We start from the raw sequence: 24,003 nt of genomic DNA on the forward strand, positions 1-24,003 counted from the left end.
GCAGTCCTGCACAAATACTGTTGTGCATTGATTTCTTTTTTTTTCCACAAATCCATTGTTTGCTTAGAAAACACCAATGTAGCCTTTGTATACCAGGTTCTTCATGTTATTTACCTCTGAGTTAGGACCAAATTAACTATTTGTGCTTTTGGGGGTTTTTTTTGGATGCTTAACTGAGTCTTTTGCAATGCTCTGCCCTTCTTCTCTCCTCTCCATGATTCAAACAAGGTTTATCGTACTGTGGTTGATGATTACAAATCACTGTGGTGATGCTGCTGCACAGAAGATTAATGATGGCAACTTTAATGACAAGGTGATTTTAAATAGCAGAATTCCATCCACATGCACGCAGTCTTGAAGACTGCAAAAGAAGTTGAAGTTTTTCTTAAAAACACGGAGTTGCATGTAGGATTATACCTAGTTTCTGCACTGCAATACTAGAAGCACAGACGAAATCTTGCAAATAACTTTTAAAGGTAGTCATCACAAGATATTACAAAATCTTTGAACTGTTTATCAAAATAATCAGTCCATCATGACCTGACCTATCAGAGCTAAAGGTGCCATGAGATGCTCTGTTCAACCATGTAAAGTAGCTAAATTATACCAAATTATAACTGTATTTGAATACATAACTGGTGTCAGGGTGATGTTTGACGTTACTGCAGAATCATTCACTTCCAGCCCTCACAGCATCCTCCACGGCAGCTGAAATTAATTATTATTAGGAAGGGGCTGATTCTGGAAAGCGAGCAAGAGAGAAAGGCAGCTGGGTTAGTCTTAGTTCAAAGCATTAATAGCATTGGTTTTGTGAATAAAGCATTATTCATCACTTGGTGATGCATGTTGCATAACCTTCTGGGACACAGCCTGTCTCGTAGAGCCAAAAGAAAACACAGCAATCTCTCCTTCTTTTAGAACACAAATACATAAATTTTAATCTGAGAAAAATACAAAATGAAACCATGTACAAGTTATGTACAAACCCTTTTTACAGGACAATATATTTATCACTGGATATTACATATGACAAAGTCAGGTAGATCATTTCTGAGCACCAGCATTTGTTCTCTCTCACCAACCCATGATGGTAAAAAGTAAAATGGTGAAGTCATACTCCTTTTTCTTGATGAACTTTTAAGATAATAGCTGGTTCTCAGTGTACCCCTCCATCCCCATTCCCAAATTATAACTAAGTAGACACGTGTAGCCATCAAAACATATGGTACATATGTGTTTGTGTGTGTGCTTTTACTGAAGGAAGGAAAAAAAACACATCATCCTTGAACTCTACAGAAATGCAAGTTAAAATTCTATCAACTTTTCTTTTTTTGGAGAGAGGTTAGATTATTTGCATTGGCTAAGCATGTGTGTCCCAAGCTTTACGATGGCTGAAGCGGCGGGTTTTTTTAACTGCTGCTTAAGGAAACCTTGAGATAACTTCTGCTGACCTTTTCATGTGGTTCTGGTTAGTTAATGTCCAGTTGACAAAGTGGTCATACAACAAATTTTTGGTTTCTGAAAAATCTACGCTTTCTGTTACATGTATTCAACTGCCTATATGTTGTGTTGTGATTATTTTTTTTTTTTGTTACAAAGATCTCCTCTAAAACGCATTGACTGAAGCAGTAAGAAGCTTTCTCTCAACCTCACTAAGGTTCTAATTAGATGCAGCATTACTATGTTTAGCTTCTTAAGCTAGATATTGTTCTTAATTAGACCCAAAGTGATAAAAAAGCATTTTGTATTTTACATTTTCTTCCTTCCCCCTACCCCTTCCCATTTCGACAGTTAACACTAGTACACCATTATATAAAAAGATACATTAGACCAGCACTCCTATCTATTAAATTCAGTGGATTTACCTGCCTATATAGACTACTGCACAGTACAGCCTATACAGTTTCAGTGTGGCTACATGTTCTATAGCAGAGAATATCTGTGCAGAAGAGATACATTACTTATATAAATACAGCTTTGATAAATGCTGGGGCAGAACTGTCGCTACTATAGGCCTACGTGCCATCCTAGGCAGTGACCACAGCTGAACAGCTACTATGTTCCTTTCACTATTTCAGAGCACTCGTATTGCTTGATTCAAAAGTACGACAAAAATTGTGCCTACTAACTGAATATTAGGAGACCCGGTGTGCATATCTAATGAATTTTAAAAAACTATATCCCCTAAGCCTGGGATTGCTCAAACACCCTTAGAATCAAAAAGTAAAAATAAAAAGGTGCTTGTTGAAATGTTGGGAGTATTGGTGGTTTGGATGGCAGGGAGAAGGAACATAAAGAACGATACCCTGAATTTTTCTGTGCCTTTGACTCTGACAGCTATTCCCAGGCCAATCCACTGTAACACAGGGAAAGGCTTTCTGTTTGCGCTTTCCCCTGTTCATCGCCTTTCACACACTTGGTTATTTTGTTCAAGCACATTTAAGACTAGAAATGAAAGGTGAGACACACACTTCTTTTGGTGCTAAAGACATTCATGATGATAACAGCTTTAAAAACAAAATACCACACATACACACATATACACTCTCTCTCCCTGACCTCAAGATGTGCTCATTTCATGTACACCGTGATCCAGAAGCCCTTATGAACATGCCTCTTGACAAAATCATTTAAGGACTTGCTCTGAGTTGAACTTTGAGCCCACGTGCATCAGCTAGCACAGGGCAGTCATGAACATCTCGATGGATTCGTCAGTGAGGAACCAAGAAGTGAAAACATGCATAATTATCCATTGGTAAATTATTGCTTTTTTTGTCATGCATTAATGTATGCATCCAATTATTGCAGTAGTTAGCTGTCATTTACACACCACACCCCCCTGGGCAACAAGAACAGAGCATGCTATTATACTTTCCCCTCCTTCTCCTACTCTATGAAGAGTTCAAGAAATGCAAATCTTCCTTACGCTGGCCAAAAAAACCCAACAACCACCACCACCTCACCCACCACCACCCAACAACCTACAATAAAAGGCTATAGGCAACACTTTTGTACCATCTCTTGGACATTATATGCAAACTACTTTTCCCCTTTTCCACCTTCAGCTGAGGCCAATGAAGTCTTTTCACATCCATGCCACCTGAGTCATTAGGCAGCTTTTTTTTTCTTTAAAATTCAAAAATGGGGAAAAAATATCCTTACTGTGGCTAAGCCTGGCTTCCCGTACAGCCCCAGCTGCTACACCAGCCTATAAGCTGCTGAGGACTGAGCAGCTCTTGCAAGACATCTGTGTGGCTTAATAGGGCTGCACAGGATCCTCACTATCCTGAAGCTCACGCTCTTCACCTTGTCTAGGCAGCACTGGCTTGCCCGTCGCAGGTGAATTGGAAATAGCCCCATGCTTACATTTGCTTGAAGACCTGGAGCTGTCGCATCCCTCTCACCCCCTGCTTTCCCTGTCCCTACACTCCAGGCTTTCGGATCTGTCAGGCTTGCAGGGTCCCTTTGTGGTACAGGTGGGGTAACAACATCGTCCATGAACATGTAACACTGATCACGCCCCAGATCAGGGGGCCTGTGTTTTCCACCACATGTACTTCCCACTGTTTGGCCATCGACGCTGATTTGAAAGCTGAATAGCTGTTAAAACAGCAGTGATAGTTTTAGAAATTTTTTGAGAAGTACAAGCAAATATTTGCACCTTTTTTTTTTTTTCCTATTACTAAATACATCATATACTTATCATAGAATCATAGAATGGTAAGGGTTGGAAGGGACCTTAAAGATCATCTTGTTCCAAATCCCCTGCCATGAGCGGGGACACCTTCCACCAGACCAGGTTGCTCAGAGCTCCATCCAACCTGGCCTTGAACACTGCCAGGGAGGGGGCAGCCACAGCTTCTCTGGGCAACCTGGGCCAGGGCCTCACCACCCTCATGGGGAAGAATTTCTTCCTAATATCTAATCTAAATCTGCCCTCTTTTAGTTTAGAGCCGTCCCCCCTTTTCCTATCACTACACACCCTTGTGAAAAGTCCCTCTCCATCCTTCCTGTCAGCCCCTTCCAGTACTGGCAGCTGCTCTAAGGTCACCCCGGAGCCTTCTCTTCTCCAGGCTGAACAGCCCCAACTCCCTCAATCTGTCCTCATAGGAGAGGTGCTCCAGCCCTGTGATCATCTCCGTGGCCGCCTCTGGACCTTCTCCAACACATCCATGTCCTCCTTATGTTGGGGGCTCCAGAGCTGGACGCAGGACTCCAGGTGGGGTCTCACGAGAGCGGAGTAAAGGGGCAGAATCACCTCCCTCGACCTGCTGGCCACAGTAAGACAGTCACATCAAGGCCTCAAAAAATTGCATTTAAACTCTGAATATCTTTTCTTTACACCTCATCTGCTGCGCTTGGCTCTTGACACCGAAACAACACAGTTTTACGCTTTCGTCTTCATGCTCCTGGGCTTCAGGGGACAAACTGCCATACAGCCACGAGCCAGCCGACTGCCTGCAACGTGGGTGCACATGTGTGCGCGGGGTGAGGAGTGCCCGGGAGCGTGCGGCTGCTCCAGTGCGGAGCAGGGCTTCCGCGGCGTGCAATTAGTGCTCGGCTGGCACGACCAGCAGCACCGGCTGCTTTTTTGGTCAAACCAGGAGGAAACAGCAGGTACAATTCCTCCATGTGCTAGCCTGTAAGTCACGCTTTTGCTTTTTCTTTGTGTCTTTCTCCATCTCACACCCCAAAGTAAAAATGACCACCTGCTTGTGATCACAGAATCACATAATGTTTGGGGTTGGAAGGGACATCTGTGGGTCATCTAGTCCAAACCCCCTGCCGAAGCAGTGATGACTCTATCAAATACATATACACCTCCATATGTATGTGTGCATACATCCACACATACATATATGTGTGCAGGGGTGGACATGCATAAATGCAAACACTCTCTCTCTCTCTTTCCAATACATGCATTACCAAAAAAAAAAATTGTTTAACCTGTATTAAATGTGCAGGCAATTAATGAAAAAGCTGAAATTCCTCCCCCCCCCCCCCTTTTATTGTCTTTTGAGAAAGGACTAAGAACTATTAATAAAGATCAAAAACTTATTTCTACATCAGTCATAAAGGTGTCTGTCAGCTGTCACTTCGGCCACTTTCCCAGCCACCTGCTTTGATGTAACTCCACATATCCAACTATTGGTGCTGGCCTTCTCGTAGTCTTTAACCACTGCACGTCAAAGATCTGCAACAGGTTTCCTACGTGTCACTCCATTGAATTGCCAGCAGCCAGTCCTGCATCTTTGATCATCAAAAAGGGGAGTAAGAAAAGGTTATTGATTGCTCTTAGCTTTTCAAGAAATGGGAAATGCAAACCCGTAACTAGCCTGCTCTCTGCAGGTGTTGTTTTGTCTGTCTGTCGTTCCATATGGAACGCTCTGTGCTGGGAGACAGCGTGTGTGTATTCAGATCTTCTCTGTTGTTTACCTACAGTCAGCAGCATGGTATTTTGGGGTGTGACAGTTAAACTGGACAGAGACACACACAAACCTTCGCTGTACAAGAGTGTTGTAATTGCTTCAGTTGCATGTTTTAGCCAACGAATGCTCACTTCTGACACTCAGAAATGGCACTGTATGTGATAAAGATATGATGTTCTATGCTCCTACAGTAAAAACCAGTCTTGTAAGGCAATAAAAAAACCCACCACGTATTTGGTGAAGTTGAACACAGATTTCAAAACTTCTCCTGTACTCAGGACCAGCTTTTTTCACTCTAGTTATAACACAAATGCAGTTCATAAATGAAAAAGGAGCACTGACTTCAAAGTAAAGGCTGAACATGACCCAACGCAGAAACTGGATGTAGATCATAATGCACCACTAGCTGAAGCAGCATAGATCGGAAGAACTCACCAGAATCGTCTTCTGTTCTGGAGACTGTGAAATGGGTTAAACATGATCTAAAGAATAACGAAATAAACTGCTTAAATTGTTTTGTTACTTTGTAGGAGAGTGAAATATTTTAAACAATCCAATTTTACAGATGCTGTATTAACAATTCCTGTTATTGTCTTTAAATAGCTAGTCTACAAAATGTAACAACAAAGTAGTCACAGTCCAAGAAGTCACTCCAGAAGAAAGCCTATTAGGTGTTAGTATGGTTATAGTTGTACTGCAGCCAGTGGACAAACATTAAAGCTGAGATAGTTTAGCTTAAGTGTTGGATTATATAGTGGAGATCGTTTTCACAATAAATTAACCTGCTTTGTATTTGTTTGAGTCATCGATACTTCTCTAATGATAAAAGTACCACCGTATGTTTTATTGTGGTGTTTAACAATTCTGCAAAATTACAAAGCCTAACGTTAACTTGCACAATGAAAATCTGCCTTTCCTGATGACTGGGTCCTACGTTTTTGTTTTAATCCTTATTAGCACAGCCTTCTATTTTTGTGTGTGTTTTTTTTTTCTTCACACAATTGTGTCAGATGTTGCTCATTTGAGATAGAGAGAGTTACTAAATCTTTTAGAACACCAAATGCGTGGGTGGCTAGACACTGCAGCACAGATATGAAACATCACATCTTTGATGGCTAGAAAGCTTGTTGGCAACTTCGTGAAACCGCTGACACAAAAGGCACCTGTCAAAGGCCTTTTGTAAGTTATCGTAATAAATACATTCATTACTTTTAGTTTGATTTGGTTATAAATGGACTTTTATGTGTGGTGTCCCAGCAAAGCCAAAAATAAAGAAAAAAAAGCAACTGGTAAAATAAGCTGTTGCTCGGTGCGGGAATTAACTGAGAACAACACGTGGTGAGACCATGGAGCTGAGGCTAAACCAGCCTTTATCCTGATCCAAACTCCCCAAAAGGAAACTCGGTGTGCCTTGTACCAAGGTATGAGCTACCACCAAAGTGCAAAGATCTGGAGCTAAACCTCTATATGTATCAGGAAGCGTTTGAATGAAACAAATAAGGCCGATGCAAGGCATCAGCACTTTTCAAGTGAGTACTCAACAAAATACGGTAGATGTTTACAGTTTATAACATCATTACACGCTCTGGGTTAAAGCACTGTAATAGATGGCAAAAGAAGAGGAATTTGCCTTCCTGGAATCAGCACGGGAAGCTGAGTGCAATCGCCAGTTTTGCCGTTTACAGCAAGTGCTTGCCTACGAGCCCCTCACCTACGCAGGTCAGGGCAGCAATGCTCGCTGCGCTCGCGTCGCAGCAAGTTATTGAGGGTGCTGGGCTTCTCTGTGCATGTGGGGGGAGTGTGGGCGGGGGTTACGGAACCTTAACATAACCGGCAATTAAGATAATCTGTATATGGTAATAAAACAAAGAATATTTCAGAAGAATGTTACATGTATGAAAATATGACTTTCAACTTTGAAAATAAATAAGTTCAGTTTATTAAGAGCTGGTGTCGATGCTGAACAAAATACACATCCTTCAGTAAAGAAACATTTTGGTGAACTTGTCTTTTTTTTTCTTCTTTTTTTTTTTTTGACTTACTAAAATACAAGTTGGACCTTTTTTTTCTTTTTGTAAATATATCATTTGTCTCCCTTAATTAAGTGTCCTTATATCTGTGACCATCATTCTCCTTTAAGCCAAAGACTGAGGTTTGGTTTTTTTAAATTCTTAGGAGTCTGGCCACATATGCATTTTTTTTTTAAGGGAAAATACTTGACAATGAAAAAAAAGAAAAATATATTTTTTCTAATAAATAAAAATAATTTAAAATGCTAGATTTGTACATGACTAGTTTTGAATATGTTCATTTATAAATGAAATAGTTTCCAAAATACGTGGAAGCAATAGTAAAGGCAGACAAACAAAGATCTGTCTACTTTATCCTCCCATTAAGCTTGCCCTTCTTAACTTCTCCGTCAGTGGTTCAGCATGTAAGAGGAATAAATGTCACGTCACCATTCATGAAGTTTGTCAGGCTTTAAAAAAATAGTTCTGGCCTCGAAGGAGTCAACATTCATCTTCAACTTCTCTGATTGGTGGTATCAAGCTGCTTGTCGATTTATATTGATTGATCTGATTGGCCATGTGAGTGCTCATGGGCTTGATTTGAATGTTTCTGGGATAGGCATTATCCGGCTCATCTGTAAACCATTTCTTTTCTGCTAAGGAGCAAAATGGGTAGAGACAGAATAAGAAGGGAAAAAGAGAGTTTTAATTAGTGAAGCACATAAACACATAAACACACACACACAAAAAAAGGGGGAGAGCAGTCAGTAAAGTTTATAGAGGAAAGGCAATCAATAGAAGGTGACTTTGACTAATTACTAGCAGTACAGTGCATTAGATTAATACCTCTGAAAACACTTCTCATGAAAGGAGGATGACATGTTTGCAGATTTGATACTAGAAGCTACAGAAAACTGTCAATATGCGAGTTTGCTTGTTAAATGTAAACGAGTGCTCATTTTTTCATGCTCCGGTGAACACCCTCTGATTCATTTCTTGAAAAAAATGATACAAACAAAAGGCTGAACTGAGAAGCCAGGGAGAGCAGATGGGATAAGGGTAATGCAGAAAAGAGCAGGTGAGTCCATACACAGAGAAGCACCTCAAGAATCAGAGGCTTCTCCGAACCATTTTGGCCTCGGGGTGGTCACTACCGCTGGTTCGGAAACCATGAAGGATACCAGCAAGAAGAACTTTCCACAGTCAGTGCTAGAATAAACAAGGCTTGAATTCACGCTGCCAGACGCTGCATTCCTGCACGGGATGGCCATTATATCATTGCTTAGCAAACTGGCTGCTTGGGTGCTGCCGAACTGCCCGGGTTGGGAGGGCGATGCTGCAGGTGACTGCAGATGGGGCTCAAGTTAATCTGGAGTGGATTGGTGGTGATACACAACAGAAGGGAAGCAAGGCCTTAAAGGAAGGTTAGAGGGGAAGCTGTTCCTTCCATATCTTTGGGCAGCTTTTGTCTCCATGATCACAGGAAGACATTTATGGCGCTCTTTTAGGGTGGGGGTGGGAGCGATGTGGAGGAAGTGAGGATGCTGAGAGGCTGCAGCATTGCAGCCATTCCCTGGTTGCTTATGATTGTAACCAGTATACAAGCAGATATGGTCAAAAACTTCTCAAAATTCACAAAAGATTAAAAAGAAGGCAAAAGAATTTTCTTAAGCCCTTTAGAGAGCAAATACTGCCATAATTTCTCAATTACAGGTATGCATCTTTACAAAATAGCTCTATTCAAAGACTTAGAAACTCCTGCTCTTAGAGCAGCTTATGGCCCTGGAGAGCTTGTGCTTCGACACGTATCTGTGAACAGGGGTCTCCATTCTCGCCCTGCTTCCCCCAAGTTCCATGGGTGGGTGTGCAGAGCAGCGGGCAAAAACGGTTCTGGGAATGGCATTCTGCAGCTGGGGCAGGTCAGAGCTGCGGCACTACTTCTTGTTCCAGTGGCGAACCCAAAACGCTTCAGAAGCTCCAGTGTCTCCCTTGCATAACGCAAATTGCTACCGTACTGCTACTGCCGCATCTGGCCTGGAATCAGGGACGGAGGGGAAGGAGTGCTCACTTTAAATAAACAAATTTTAAAAAGAAAGCAAAGCAAAATCCACTTCGGAAACCTAAGGACTGAGCACAAAAGCTCAGGAGGTGAAGGAGAGAATAGAAACTGGAAGACCAGGAAAAAGGACAAATATCTGGGCATAAATGTGTAAAACTGAGCAACTAGCTTCCAAGTTTGGGTCTCTAAAGTAGTAGATTGATTTCCAGAATTAATGTACTTCTCAGGCACTCTTGTGAGTATGAAATTTAAACATTTATGCTTGATATGGATTATAAGCATCTACACACAGCACCCCATCGCCCCAACAACAAACCCCAAACTCCTGAGGGCTTGATTCTTCCCCCCCACCCCCCTGAGATTTATTTGTTACCTGTGCTTATGCTTTTCTAAAAATTTCAGTTGAAAAAAAGGAATCGGATTAATAGTGGTTTATGACTGAAGGTAAACAGAACTAGTGTATTGCTTTTCTTGCCATTTTCTAAAATTTATTTTACTTCTTCTTAAAATATCCTACTCCTTTGCAATTGGGGTAAATAGGTCCCTGCCCCCTTAAAGTTCCCTGAGTCTGAACAATGTTCAATCTCCCATCTCGCTCTCTCTCTCTCACCTATTATAATTAAGTTGCCTTTGATTTGAACAGATTGGATGATAGGAATTCATAGTGTTACATCCTGCACACTGAAGCTAACTGATTAAGTGCTTTAAATTATTCTTCCTGACAGAATGATAAAGTTACAATCTGTTCAGAGATGATCTACAGCTTGCCAGACTCCTACCGCTTCTTTCTACATTCATTTATCTTTTTGTCAAGCAGTTAAAAAAAAAAAAAAAAGGCCCCAATTCCACAGATCTTTTAAAGTCATCAGAACATCTGAATTATTAATGAGACTTTAAGGGAATAGTTCCTGATGGGGGCTGGTTTAAGAAAGGTTGTAGGAAAAAAAAATCTGGGAATGCGTACACATCCAAATAATTTCAGCTCCATTTAAAAAACCATTTTGTTCAAGTGTGACACATGAACCATTATGCATTTGTGGAAACCAATTTTATGTGATCTATGATTAAACTAACCTTTCAGAGAGGTGTAAAGTGTGATGGTTATCATGTTTTAAAAGCCTTGCAAGATCACATAAACAATTTCAAACTAACAGTTTTCTAATGGTTTGTGTTTAAAATGATTTCGAGGCAAGTTAAGCACTGTGAACTTTTATCTCTACCTTCTTTTTTAACATCTGGTGCACAAACTTTCCTCACAAACAGAACCTGGTGCAAGGTAATTCCATCTCGTAGCAAGGAAGGGGAGAGCTGTGTGAGTGCTAAGGATCGGGGGTGAACTGCACCGTGTTTCTCAGCCACCAGGGTAAAGCACCTCCGTTCCCCGGAATTTTCAAAACAAGGCAATTATTTATATGTTAATCTTTACAATAAAACTCCTATCCATGGAGATGATCTTTAAAAAGTTATCATCAAGTCTCTTTTTGCCTTTACCTGGCAAGTAATAAACAATAAATGCAGAAACTGGTAAATTCTAATTTCTTTTGTTGTTTAAATTTCTTTTTGCCAATGCTGAAGCCTTGATCCAGGCACTATCATCTCCAGCATCACATGCTTGGACCCAGCTCTATACCTTTCCTGTTCATCTTCTGCTGTTAAAACTGCCTTTGATCACACGATGATGAATCTCCTGCAAAAGCCCACCGACCTCTACACTTACCTTTGAAACGTGAGCTTGACGCTCATCTTTACTCTTGGCCACTGTGATATTCTGCTCCCAGTCACTAAACATCCTCCTTGAGTCCCTTACATACTTTTCAACCTTTTTTGTTACGCTTACATGCTGACTTTGACATCTTCCAAAGTCAACACAGATTTTTACGTATCTTAAACAAACTACTTAACTCTCTCCTTTATATCAGTCCAGAAAATCATTCTTAAAGTCTTCATATATTGCTGTCTTCACTAATCTTTATTTAGTTCTTGGTCATGTTCAGTCTGTTTCTCTCCCTTTTAGCATCTGCATATTGATCCTTACCATATGCGTCTCTACATTATGGTGAGAACAGGCATGGTTTTCCATTTTCTTTTTTTAAGAGCTGTTCAAGAGAGTCACTGATCTTTCTGCGCTATTTGACGGGTTTGTTTTTGACAGCATCGCCCGAGAGCTGTTGGAACAGCTAAGTAACCTCATGTGCCAGAAAGCAGAAGACATTTACTTCGCTCTCAAACACCTGCTTGCAATGGGCTATCACATCCCAGTGTGTCCAAGCAGGTTCTAAAGGTTTCATGCTCTTACTACAAACAAACAACAATTAACATGCTGTGTAAGGCTGTTCCCTGCAGCATAAAAAGACATAAATCATTCCAGTAAAATGTTCAAAATACAGATTTCTTCCACTTGTGTACAACTCTAGCAATTCTCTCCAACAGATTTATTGTTCTCGTGCTTTAAATTTTCTGTCATTAATTATGGACGGAGTAAGCACATCTGAATAAACGTCACCATGAAAGACCCTTGCTCCTGAGCAGAGGCAAAGCACTAGCTAAACATGACACAAAGATTTACTAAATCTGTATTCGCACCACAATCCCAGGTTACCTTACAATTGTTTTAAACATGCGGTCTTTTTCTTTTGTGACACAGTCTCAAAAGAGCCTGTACGAGTGCGTTTGCGGGCCTCCCTCCCCCCACACAGGCAGCTTGTCTATAGCTAAGCAGAAAATTCTCCCATGCAATATCTTCCTGTATGAGAAAAGAATTAACAAAAGTTTCTCCACCCACCTCCTCAGCAATTCTTTGTTTGGCACATGAATATTTAACATGTAGCAGGCAGTAAAGAATTTGCAGGGAGAGATGAAACTATTTTGACTTTCTGTGAAGATCTTTATTTTGCTTCAAGGCAACTAAAGTTTTGGGACCAAAATGTTGTTCTGGACTTGCTCTCGGTGAATTTTAATTCTTTAAACTAGCAAAATGCTTACTTTTGACACTGGGAATTTCACCGGAAAACGCCTGACTCTGCCAGTTTAGGCCAGTGGGAACCCATGCTGAGAACCTGCAGGTTTGCCAGGTGTGATTTGGTGTCAACCTTCTGATCAATAAAGTTACTAAGAACATAGTTTCCATTGCCAAAATCATGCCGGGACTGATACAAGTGGCAGGACCTCCATTTAAAGCTCTAAAATGTCATCTCTTGACATTGGTGCTGCTTTTCCACTTTCAAAACCAAACCAGGGTAGTTACTCAGAAAGTTTGACTTGGGACAGGTTTCTGAATAAATGGGAGACTGCCTGTTACTTTTCAATATAAAAACTTCTGACAACGTAACATGGTTGATTTAAACATTCCTGTACTTGTAATGACTAACCTCCCAGTTTGATTCATATCCCCACCTCAGAAAATTTCCATCGCTGTAATAAACTATTTGGTCAACTTGACTACAGTTAGCAGTTAAAATTGCACATGGTATAACTAAAAGTCAAAACTTTAAGACTTCAGATTTCAGGACAGAAGACAGGCAAATTAGACTTCAATATGATTTGAAGAATTCAGATTTGCATCCGTATTAGATATTCCTCTTCTGTTGCTCACAAAGTAGACAAGTTTCTTCTCTAATGTACACTGTGTGTATTTTTTCTATTTGAGCTGCACAGTTCTACAAATACCACTTTTTTGGGATAAAAAATCATTATGTAGTATGTGATAAGTGGCTTCATATTAACACCCTTCCTTCCTCTGCTAAGTGGAAAACGGATAAAACATTAATGGAAAAGCATTTTGGTGTCAAAGCCACTAACATTCTTCCAAAATGCATAACTGCTTTCGACTATCTTCATCAATATTGCCAACATAAAAAGATGCTTGTGAACATACACAGGGGACAGGGGAGTAAGGAGGGGAAGGAAGGAAAGGGATTGGAACGAGGAATGGGAAATTAAAGTTATGTCCGCACCAGGATAGGCATCTTCAATGAGCAGGAACCTGGGTGTTTACAAAAGGACACGTGCAATTAGAAAGGCAAGCAGATGAGAGGATAAAAACTAAAACAGGGTTGAGCAACAGCAGCAGCAGCAGCAGCAGCCAGTTTTACTTCTGGTTTGGAGGGAAAAAAAAGGCAAAAGAAAAACCAACAAAACAACCAACCAAACAAACAAACCAATAACTGAATAAAGTTTGTAACTATTTTTTTTTTTTAATTTCACAAGTTTTCACAAGGACAAAGTTATAGAAGGAAACCCACAGCAGTTGCTAGGTCATGCAGAACCATTAATTGTCATACCTTGGCCCATTCTATTCATCCTTGTTGCACTTTAGAAAAAGAAGTAAGCTATGTAAGTTTTACAATGCTTTTAAACTGTCATTTTTCCTGTTGAGCACTTTAACTGGCACATCCTTGCAGTAATAAATATTCTTAGGGCAAAACATGGCAACTTTCTTTGCAAAAAGAACCACACAAATTTGTCTTTATGATGGAAGAGCAACTGTAATAGACTCGTTTGTAGGGGAGCATCCGTAATTTGCAATGTATTTTACTGATAGGACTTACAGCTGCATTTGAATGCACACACACAGATATATATACCGTATTCCAATCGTTACGCTTAACGCTGCACAGCTCTGTAGCCCACTTAACACGGTTCCAGGTTTTGTCAGTAAAAGTGCTTGGCTTCATTGTCAATTCACACAGCAAGCAAATCTTCAAAATTGTCATGCTTGGGGAAGGGGAAGGTAGAAAACAACACTAACCATAAAAGCACCTTGTCTGGGTTGGCAGTTACGATGCTAATCACGCCCACATCCAAACATCGATTTTTCTGTCTGCATGCTTTCTTGCTGGGTAACCACGGAAGGTGGTGTGTGTTTCTGGCCTCCCTGCTCTGGGAAACTCCTCGCACCACCTAGAACTAGTTCTAGATTTCAAAAGGTTGGCATATGAAATTAAAAAAGCAAGCTTGAAATGTCCTTTTTTATGGCCGTTTAGGATAGGCTCCTTTCCACTACTTTCTTTAATTCCCTGCCACAATTTTTGTTTGGCTAGGTGTGTCATTGGTGAGAACCTGCAAGAACCAAACTCTGGCAAGCGCCTGGAACACGATGCCCCAGCACAGTGAGTATTCCCACCCCATCCCTCTCGTTCTGCTCATCAGCTCTCTTGAGCACAGCACCTTTTCTTCCCAAATGGGAGGGACCTTAAAGGCACTCAGTTGTCTTCTCCTGTATTCCTGCGTACTGGCATGCACCAGTTGAAAAGAACCAGCTAGAACATGGAGCAGAAATTCAGAAGGATCTTCACACATCAGGACTCCTGTTGGAAGATTTATACCACCACTCTCACTTGGAAAAGTTAAACGACCATCTGGGGAAAGGAACAAAGCCCCTCGAGATCTGATACTTAAGTATAGAAAAATGCTTGCTCTTTTCTGAACATTATTTATTCTGTACATAAGGTGACTAATTCACCTTTTAAAGACGTAAAAGTCCCAGGAAGGCAGTTTTTAATGACTTACATCCAATATTTATGATACATATGGCTTTTTATCCCAAAGGTCAAAAGTGAAAGAAAATATACCTATTCATGTGGCAGTATAAATAGACAGAATAATAATTTAATATGCAATTAGACTCTTTCTAAACTTAAACCATTGGAGTTTTACAACTCCATGCCCAGACAAATTTCAGTGTTAAAGGGAAAAGACACTATCTCCAAAAGACTAGTATTTTAGAGAAAGTCCTTAAACAAGCAGAAAAGTCCCTGATGTTGCTTTGGTATAAAGCAGGTGCGTAGCAATAATCTATACAAAGAGTGTGAGCTCTATACAACATAAGCTTTGAGAGTGAAAAATCAGTAGGAATATTTTTTGGTTTTTTGTTTTGTTTTTTTTTTCAATGGGTTAGTTTTATAAGCTTCAAATAAATGTAGCAACTCCTGTAAATATGAATATAAAAAAATCTACTGCAACATATATCAACACTTCTGCACTAAATGACTTTCTTTGTGTAACTCTGACATCAAGAGCAAGTGTTCATGTTAAATATACTCTATTTTCTGTTATGTAGAGTAACTGCAGTGAGTTATTTATTTTTTCAGTGTGCCTATGGGTTTAGAATTTTTTTCTCCCCTAGCATCATAAATAACTTTTGGTCCGTCTGCTTTGTTGCTGTTGTGCTTAAGGGTTTTATGGTGGTGAAATAAAAATGACAATCACATGCACACTGTCATACATATGCAAAATATGTGTACAAAAAGGGAGAACTCCATGGGAAAACAGGGAACATTACTGCTGGAAACATTAACTGGGGAGAAAGAATGGGTGGTGAAGGCAAGTTTCACACACAGTGGGAGCAGGTACACATATCAAAGTCTATCTTCCTGCACGTACTTCTGTTTTTCCCGGGAATCCCTGGTCTTGGTGCGGTTCGGTCGGTTTGCTGTTGATGGGATGGAGTGAACAGATGAGCTCTTTTTGCTGGAAGAATAGGAGGAATGGGAGGAATGAGAAAGACTGGCCCGGGACTGGCCAGCGTTGTGGTCAAATTGCATCAAACAGAAGATCAAGTCTGTCGGCACAAGCTCAAATTCATATGGTGGGTTTGTGATAACATAACTGAAAAGAAAGAGAGAAAGAAAGAAAGAAAGAGAGAAAAAGCAGGTTTAGATTTGTACTAAAAAACTTCTTCTAGAGTTGTTTTCTATGAACATTTACCCAGATTTTTGCATTTCTGTTTCCTTCAGCGTGTACCTAATTTTAGCTTACATAATACCCGTTATGATTTAGGACCTTCTTATGTCAGATATCACTTTTCGTGTGTTTTCTGTTGCACAGACGTATTGTCTGAGTAGGATGTTCTTCAAGTGAACCACATCATGATTTTTCAGAGAGGACACCGTACAAATCACCTTCCTTTCTCTAGCTGCACCGTAATGCAAAAGCAAACAGATTTACACATCAACAAAAACCAGTAACATACCCACCAGCAACAGTATTTAAAAGAATTGCTGAAAAGCAGGGAGAGGAGATTTTTAGGTGCAGTTATATCTAAATACACATTTACTATACATTTATTAAATATTTAAATACCGTCAATGGAGCAAGGGATATAATTATTTGTTTGGATTGTGACTGTACATAAAACAAGTTAATGAAAATATATCAGCAAATTTGAAATGAGGTTAATTCTGTTCATTCATTCCACATATACATTCATGGCCTCAGAAAGGCCATGAACATAACAAATGCTTATAAATACCTCAAGGGTGGATGTCAGGAGGATGGGGCCAGACTCTTTTCAGTGGTGTCCAGAGACAGGACAAAGGGCAATGGGTACAAACTCAAGCAGAGGAAGTTCCGTCTGAACGTGAGGAAGAACTTCTTCCCTCTGAGGGTGACGGAGCCCTGGCCCAGGCTGCCCAGGGAGGTGATGGAGTCTCCTTCTCTGGAGATATTCAAGACCCGCCTGGACAAGGTCCTCTGCAGCCTGCTCTGAGTGACCCTGCTTCGGCAGGGGGGTTGGACTGGGTGACCCACTGAGGTCCCTTCCAACCCCGACCATTCTGTGATTCTGTGAAAGCATTTCTAAAGAGAAAACTGCATATCCAAGAATCCAGCATTGCTAAGTATACATCCCAAGCCTGAAATAAAAACTCTATCGATTTCAAGAATCCCCACCTTCAACTAACCACCTTTCAGGGTAGGAAGGGCTTACAGACCCTGCTGCTAAATTTTTTCATGCATATGAAAAACATATTTGAGCAAGGCAACAAGCATTTTCTGCCCAAGTAAGAAAGGAGTAAAAATTTATCACGAAGCTCACAACTTCTTTCAAATTAGTTCAAGGCTTATAAGGAATCGGGCTTAGCTGCCTCAGGGACAGACATCACTTATTAATCCAACAAATAATCCCAAGTATAGGGAGTATGGTGTAAACCTAAGCCGAAAATCATTTTTTCTACCCAATTTTTCCAAATCCTTTAAAGAAGAAACTGCTTTGGTGGGCTGCAGCATTGTTTATTGATATGTTCACACAACAATGACGCTTTTTGTAGAGAATGAAGCAGCAGCAGGTGGTAGATTTGTGATAGTCCTGGTGTGGGTCTGTGTGTGTATTTCTAGCAGGCACTTAATTAGGACACATTTCAAGTAAGCTGCTAAATGGCCTTCAGTTTGCAAAGATGGAAATGCGTCGGCTCTATTTAAAGCACTGAGGTCAGCCTTCGTGCTAGTGAAGTAAAAATGCAGCCTACTAAGAGAAGTAGTAGTTGCATGTACTGTAAGAAATGATGATCAGATACAGACAGTACCAATGGGAAGGCCACAGCAACATTTTCTGAGCATTCAGAAAAAAGGAAGTCTAGCTACTATAATCTAAATTATTATCCAGTAACTTACAGCTGATTGAGACAAGCAAGCTGAAGTCCTTTCCTTGTGTGCAAGCAGTGGATCACCATAAATCAAACAAGATAAAGATATGTTCTGAAAGTTTACTTTAAAAATTTTTGATTAAAATTAGCTGAAAACTTATGCAATAATATCCAGCCTAGGATTTCAACTCAGCTAAAGAGTTCTCATGAAGTCCTCAAAGAGTCAGCTTTTGCAGCAAAGTTAGGTAAAAAAGGTAGAAAGCTCTTTGTCAGATTTATTACAGGAACTGGGATCTTTCTCGCCAAGACAGACCAGTGATGCAGAGATGTTCCAAAAGACTGGACCTACCGTTTAGTGCATTGGCTGGGAGTACTTAGATGTGCATCCCTTAATCGATAAATTCCAAAGCAAAGCATATTGTATGTTTTCAGCGCTTTACAAAATAGATCTCCATAACAACCTCCATCCTAGGAGAAAGAAAGGAGAGGGGGAGAAAAAAAAAAAAAGAGAGAGAATAGCACATTTATTTCCTTTTTTTTTCCCTCTATTAACACAATGTCAGGGAACAGGGTTTTCAGTATGAGCCTGTACAAAAAGGACAATGTATAGACAGTCTGTTGTTCATCACAAATGAGACTGTCTTACCAAGGAAATTAATAATCTATATGTTTTATTTCAAGTAATTACGTAAAATGATCATTATTTCATAGAGCCTTGGCCCAGGAAATGATGGTAAATTGGGAAGAGTGAGTGATTTACTTTAAGCTGGAAATATAAATTGTGGTACCAAACAACGCATATTCAACAAATTACATTAACTGTGGTATTAAAATTTTTTGTATTTTTGACCCTTTTTTGGCAGTAGCCATACTGTCATCTAGACAAATAAATTCACTGGGAAACACAACAGAAGTTACAGTCCTGAGTGGTTAAAAGGATAATAAAATATCTCCCACTTTAAAATAATGATGAAATGTATGCCATTTTTCATAAATAATATAAAATATTTTGATTAGAAAAAAAAAGTCTAGATTTGATAATGTGTATATCTAAAATATTACTTGTTAAGTAACGATGAGTTTTAACACCTTCTGCCTTCACTGGTGTAGTGCAACTGAGGCTCTGGGCAAACAGCATTCAAGGGATTAGTATTGCTTGTTTTTATCAGTGAAATGCCGCATACTCAAGTGTTTTGATGAGCTGCTCGTCTCGGCTCCAAACAGACTTCTACATGAACTGAAAGGCTGTTTACTTCTGTGTACTCTCACCACCCTTAATCCTTAAACTGGGATTCCCTCTCATTTCTGCGAAGAAGGTCGCTCCATTCTTTTTGAACAGAGCTGGTGAACACAAGGTTATTTTCAGAACTATCAAACCCTACATCATCATCAAAGCAAAGTGGATGCTTTGGGATTTGCCTCAAGATTACAAGATTTGATCCAGAAAACATTTCTAGATACTTCTAGATGGTCTACTTAGTTTAGTTTTGGTTTGTTTTTTTTTTTACTTGACTCTTAGGATAGTGGAGTCAAAATATCAGAAAATTGGGATTTCACAAGAATTTTAGTTCATACAGAAACAGCAGAAAACAAATCTTATAGTTCTGTTTTCAAGTTGATAAGCCTATTTTAACCCAGAGCTGGAAGCTCCATAGAAAGACCAAATAAGCTTATCAAAACCCATCAAAGGAATAGATCTTGCTCATGTTTACAACAGAATATTGTTAGAATGGTTATATCACCCAAGTCAGCTCATCCATCTCTAGCTGACAACTAAGAAGAGCCACGGGGTTTTCTGTATGAAAAACCCAGGCAAGGAGCCTGGGAAGACATATAGCTCCTTAAAAAGGGTACGAGCAAACCTGGTACCCTGTGCCGTAAATTGTCAACCGATCCTAAAGCTCTGTTAAATGAAATAATAGAAATTATACGCTAATTAAGATAGAACTCTAATTCCATCCGAGAGGAAAGCAAACCGATTGCAGACCAGCCTTGGTGGTACGCTGCCGTTGTGCTCTTACCCCTAGGTCTGCGAAGGGCCCATCATACAACGCCAGCTGAGCAACTCGACACCTGTCCCTGTTTGCAAGCGTCTGGGGCGTGCTGTAGCCTCCTCGCAAAGCGTTTTCCTCGGCGATCAGCGCTTCCAGCTCTGGTGTGGCTCCTCCTGTTACCAATGTCCGTATCAGTGTGAGGATATTGTCATTGAAGTATGTCTGCAGAGATAAAAGAAAGCTCTTTAAGCAAACACCATTAAAGTCACAACTGAAGACATCCAAATTACAACTTTTCTGGGTTTCTGCTGTTTAAAGTTCTTGACTGTCTCTTCAAATAATTTTATATAGAAAGTGAAAAGACAGCAGCCTCCAATTACTCTATTTTCTTCTATCCCATTAGGCTCCTATACTAGATCCTTCCTTTTAAACACCAATTCAGGCTGATTTTTATTAAAGTACAAAAATTTGAATGATTTATGTTTCCTATAATTGGTGTTAGTAGTGATGCAATGACTGCTTTCCTTCTCATTGCCTTCATGTCTAATAATGGGCTTTAGGACATGTAATTGTAAAATTCAGACCGCATTTAAAGCTTACGCAGGCTAGATTGCCTTTTTACTCTTGTCACCAATTCGTTGGGGAACTGCCTTTGTGCTGCAAATGTCATTACTTATTACTGTGGCTGGACTCTAGCAGTCTAACCGATGTATTGTACTAAACATCTTATTACGAGACTTGACAGTGTTCAGACATAAGCATGTATCAATTAAACATCTTGAGTTCATTCCAGATAAATGTATGATGAGTTTGGGATCCTGGTGGTCCTTTTAAAAAACTCTAGGGTATAGGGTAAGTGTGGTTTATTAGGGAAGATTTACTCCACACTGACATTTTGCCAGCATCTGTAGCATTGCTGGTCTGTCAGGCAAACAATGAGTATTTTAAATATTAATTTAATGCCAGATGAATGACTTTCAAGTTCACTTAAAAGTATACTGGTATAGTTTGGAGATACTCAGTGAAATATCTGCAGTGTAATGTACTGGGCTAAAAACAATGCTGAGCAAAAAAAGGAGACACCATCACTTACAATGTCACTAAAGTCTGTGTTTTTGGAAGCTTTGTAAGCATGGGGGACGTACGAGAAGAAAATGAGCTCTCTGTAGAGTACACAGGATCGGCATTACTGGAACTGTGGATTCCATTACTAGAGTTGTGACTTTTGCTGAATTTAGGACTGGGAACAAATGTCTGTAATCCAACCAAGTAAAAATGAATACTGAATTCTCAAGCAGTGCTTGTTGTCTAAAGATAACGCTTTTTAAATAATGCTTTTCAATGAAATTCATTGCTCTATCCATAGAATGTAATTGTATTTAATACATGGGTAAACTGAGGTACAGGTTGAAATATTTTATCCTGAGATCAAAAAGCAGAACTGGCTTCCTATCCATGTTGCTTTGATATTCCTTCCTTGTATAATGAAACTTCAGTTTTATTGTTCACTTGAGATGACAGATAAAACAGGAGAAAATTAATTCTACGTAGCAATGTTTTTCACTGTTACATTGAAGTTTCGTAACTTCAGGCTTCTCTGCTTACTTACATAGGCATGGATGCCATTCACCTGTTGACTAAATTAAAATGAGAGGAACATTTTGTTATTGTTGTACATACCCTAAAGCAAATATCTGCATCTCTTCAACTCCAATTATTTTAAATTAGCCTGGGTAAGGCACTACGTACTTTAAATACAAAGTGTACTGTAAAGAGATGTCTTGGCACTAGCAGGAGATCAGGAAGAGGGAGGTGATTCTGCCCCTTTACTCCGCTCTTGTGAGACCCCACCTGGAGTCCTGCGTCCAGCTCTGGAGCCCCCAACATAGGAAGGACATGGATGTGTTGGAGCGGGTCCAGAGGAGGGCCACACAGATGATCAGAGGGCTGGAGCACCTCTCCTATGAGGACAGGCTGAGGGAGTTGGGGCTGTTCAGCCTGGAGAAGAGAAGGCTCCAGGGTGACCTGAGAGTAGCCTGCCAGTACTGGAAGGGGCCTACAGGAAGGATGGAGAGGGACTTTTCACAAGGGTGTGTAGTGATAGGACAAGGGGGGACGGCTCTAAACTAAAAGAGGGCAGATTTAGATTAGATATAAGGAAGAAATTCTTCCCCATGAGGGTGGTGAGGCCCTGGCCCAGGTTGCCCAGAGAAGCTGTGGCTGCCCCCTCCCTGGCAGTGTTCAAGGCCAGGTTGGATGGAGCTCTGAGCAACCTGGTTTGGTGGAAGATGTCCCTGCTCATGGCAGGGGGGTTGGAACCAGATGATCTTTAAGGCCCCTTCCAACCCTTACCATTCTATGATTCTATGATTCAGTTAGTCTAAACCAACAACTAATCTCAACCCAGCTCTTAGATATGTGGATGCACTGGGTAACAATCCCAGTGTAATACTAAAACCTTTCTGAACATATTGAAAAATCAACGTGACCCCTTGCAGGAATGTAAGTCTGGAGTGATTACACGATGTTTAATAGGAATTGCCGTGGTGAGAGAGAGAAGACATTCAGGCATGATTGTTTATTCTTCAGTTATTTCTCCCTTGATGTCTCTGAGTTGAGAATTGAAATTGCCCTCTTTGGCAACTCTTCCCACTGTGCTATACCTTTCCAACATGGACACACTCGGAATAAATAAAAATCAGCATTAAGTGTAGTCTCTTTTCTTAGCCTTTGTCAGTGTATTCTATAAAGCACTCAGAACTAAAATAATTAGCACAATTCCTTAGCTCCTGCAGTTAGGTGACAATGTCACTCTACACCAGTTTCATGGATATAAAGCCAAATTCTGCCAGATCTAGAGGTTGGAGGCACTGCAGTCATAGAGGCTGGTAAAGCCCTTTCAGTACAAACATCCTTCAGCATCTTCTATACGGCACTTTAAGCACACATCTTCACAAAAGCGTGCCATTTTCTGCAACAGTCTCTTTTCCCATGCCTTCTCCAATACTTATTCAGTATCTTCGATTCCTTTTTCTTCTCTACGTTATGATATTTAGTATTACTCAAATATGCTATTTTCAGTTTTACATCTACAAATCGAGATAGAAGATGATGAAACAAAAGCATATCTTTACTGGTAGATTTTTCAATTCTGGTTTACAATGAGGCCAGCTATGGCAAGAAATATTCACCTGCTCTAAGACTAATGAATGCCGGTTCATGTAAAATAGCCTGTTTTTATAGACTGCTGACTTGCAGTGATTGGTAAAACATGCAAAAGTCTAAAATTGGACTAATAATTTTAATACTGTTTAGCAGGTATCATTAGGCCAGCCTTCACCGGTTTCCAACTCTCTCTCTCTCTCTCTTTATTCTGTAATTCAAATTATAGAAACTATAGCCAGAATCCAAGATTTAAACACATATACTCTTAGCTTATCTGAATTTTGTACTGTGTAAGTGCACAGTTACCCCTTATTGTAAATTCAGTTGTAGCTCACTAGAGTATGATCTACTACGAAATGATACTGTGGCCATATCGCTCATTATACTACAGATCTCGTATTAAACTGAGAAATGCAAGCAGTGGTAAAATAATGTATGAAGTCATGCACCTGTCACAAATTCATTAACACAAATAAAATACACCCCCCCAAACCTGGGTGCAATTAAGACCTAATGGGCCCGATTCTGACTTCTGTGCCAACCAGGAGTAACTCTGGGAGCCATACACTTGTATAAAACTAATGCAAACGAGAAAAGAATCAGGTCTATTGTCAACAGAACAGAATGCTGTCACCGGAGAAAGGCCTCCTACTGCTAGACAAATGCTAAGGCAAAGCTAAGGCACTTATTAGCCAAGGAGGCAACATTTATTTTGGAACAACGGCTTGATCTGGGTTTTACACCAGGACTGATGTGGATGTCGCCATTTAAGTAGAGGGACGAGTGCAGCCAAACCATGGGGTTTGTTTTTTTTCACATCCGTCAGTGAAAAGGTTCCAACTTTCAGGACAAACTGCTCCAACTGCATGGCAACTGACCAGAAAATGCCCAACCATAAGCAGGAAAGGACGGGTGAAATGGAAGCTGTAACTTGTCACCTTCTGCTAAATAGGGTTGCTTCCTCCTGTACTAATATATTTAACACTC

At 40.2% G+C, this 24,003-nt stretch overlaps 1 protein-coding gene across 21 annotated transcripts in view; it reads right to left on the reverse strand.

Moving 5' to 3' along the window:
* Positions 1-948: 948 nt before the first annotated feature.
* Positions 949-24,003, reverse strand: part of KCNMA1 (potassium calcium-activated channel subfamily M alpha 1) — a 510,287-nt gene continuing 487,232 nt past the window's right edge. For 8 of the 21 annotated variants that reach the window (XM_075422929.1, XM_075422930.1, XM_075422927.1 and 5 more), the window contains 5 exons: positions 19,879-20,073; positions 18,207-18,325; positions 15,879-16,103; positions 13,778-13,806; positions 949-8,094 (listed from right to left, as the gene is read on the reverse strand). In XM_075422929.1, the coding sequence (XP_075279044.1) occupies positions 7,940-8,094; positions 13,778-13,806; positions 15,879-16,103; positions 18,207-18,325; positions 19,879-20,073 (723 nt within the window). In that variant the 3' untranslated portion in view covers positions 949-7,939. Of the gene's footprint in view, positions 8,095-13,777; positions 13,807-13,827; positions 16,104-18,206; positions 18,326-19,878; positions 20,074-24,003 lie in introns of those variants that run through there. The other 13 variants (XM_075422928.1, XM_075422923.1, XM_075422926.1 and 10 more) reach the window with 4 other exon arrangements.

The sequence above is a fragment of the Opisthocomus hoazin genome, chromosome 6 (assembly GCF_030867145.1).
Source record: "Opisthocomus hoazin isolate bOpiHoa1 chromosome 6, bOpiHoa1.hap1, whole genome shotgun sequence".
Lineage (NCBI taxonomy): Eukaryota > Metazoa > Chordata > Aves > Opisthocomiformes > Opisthocomidae > Opisthocomus > Opisthocomus hoazin.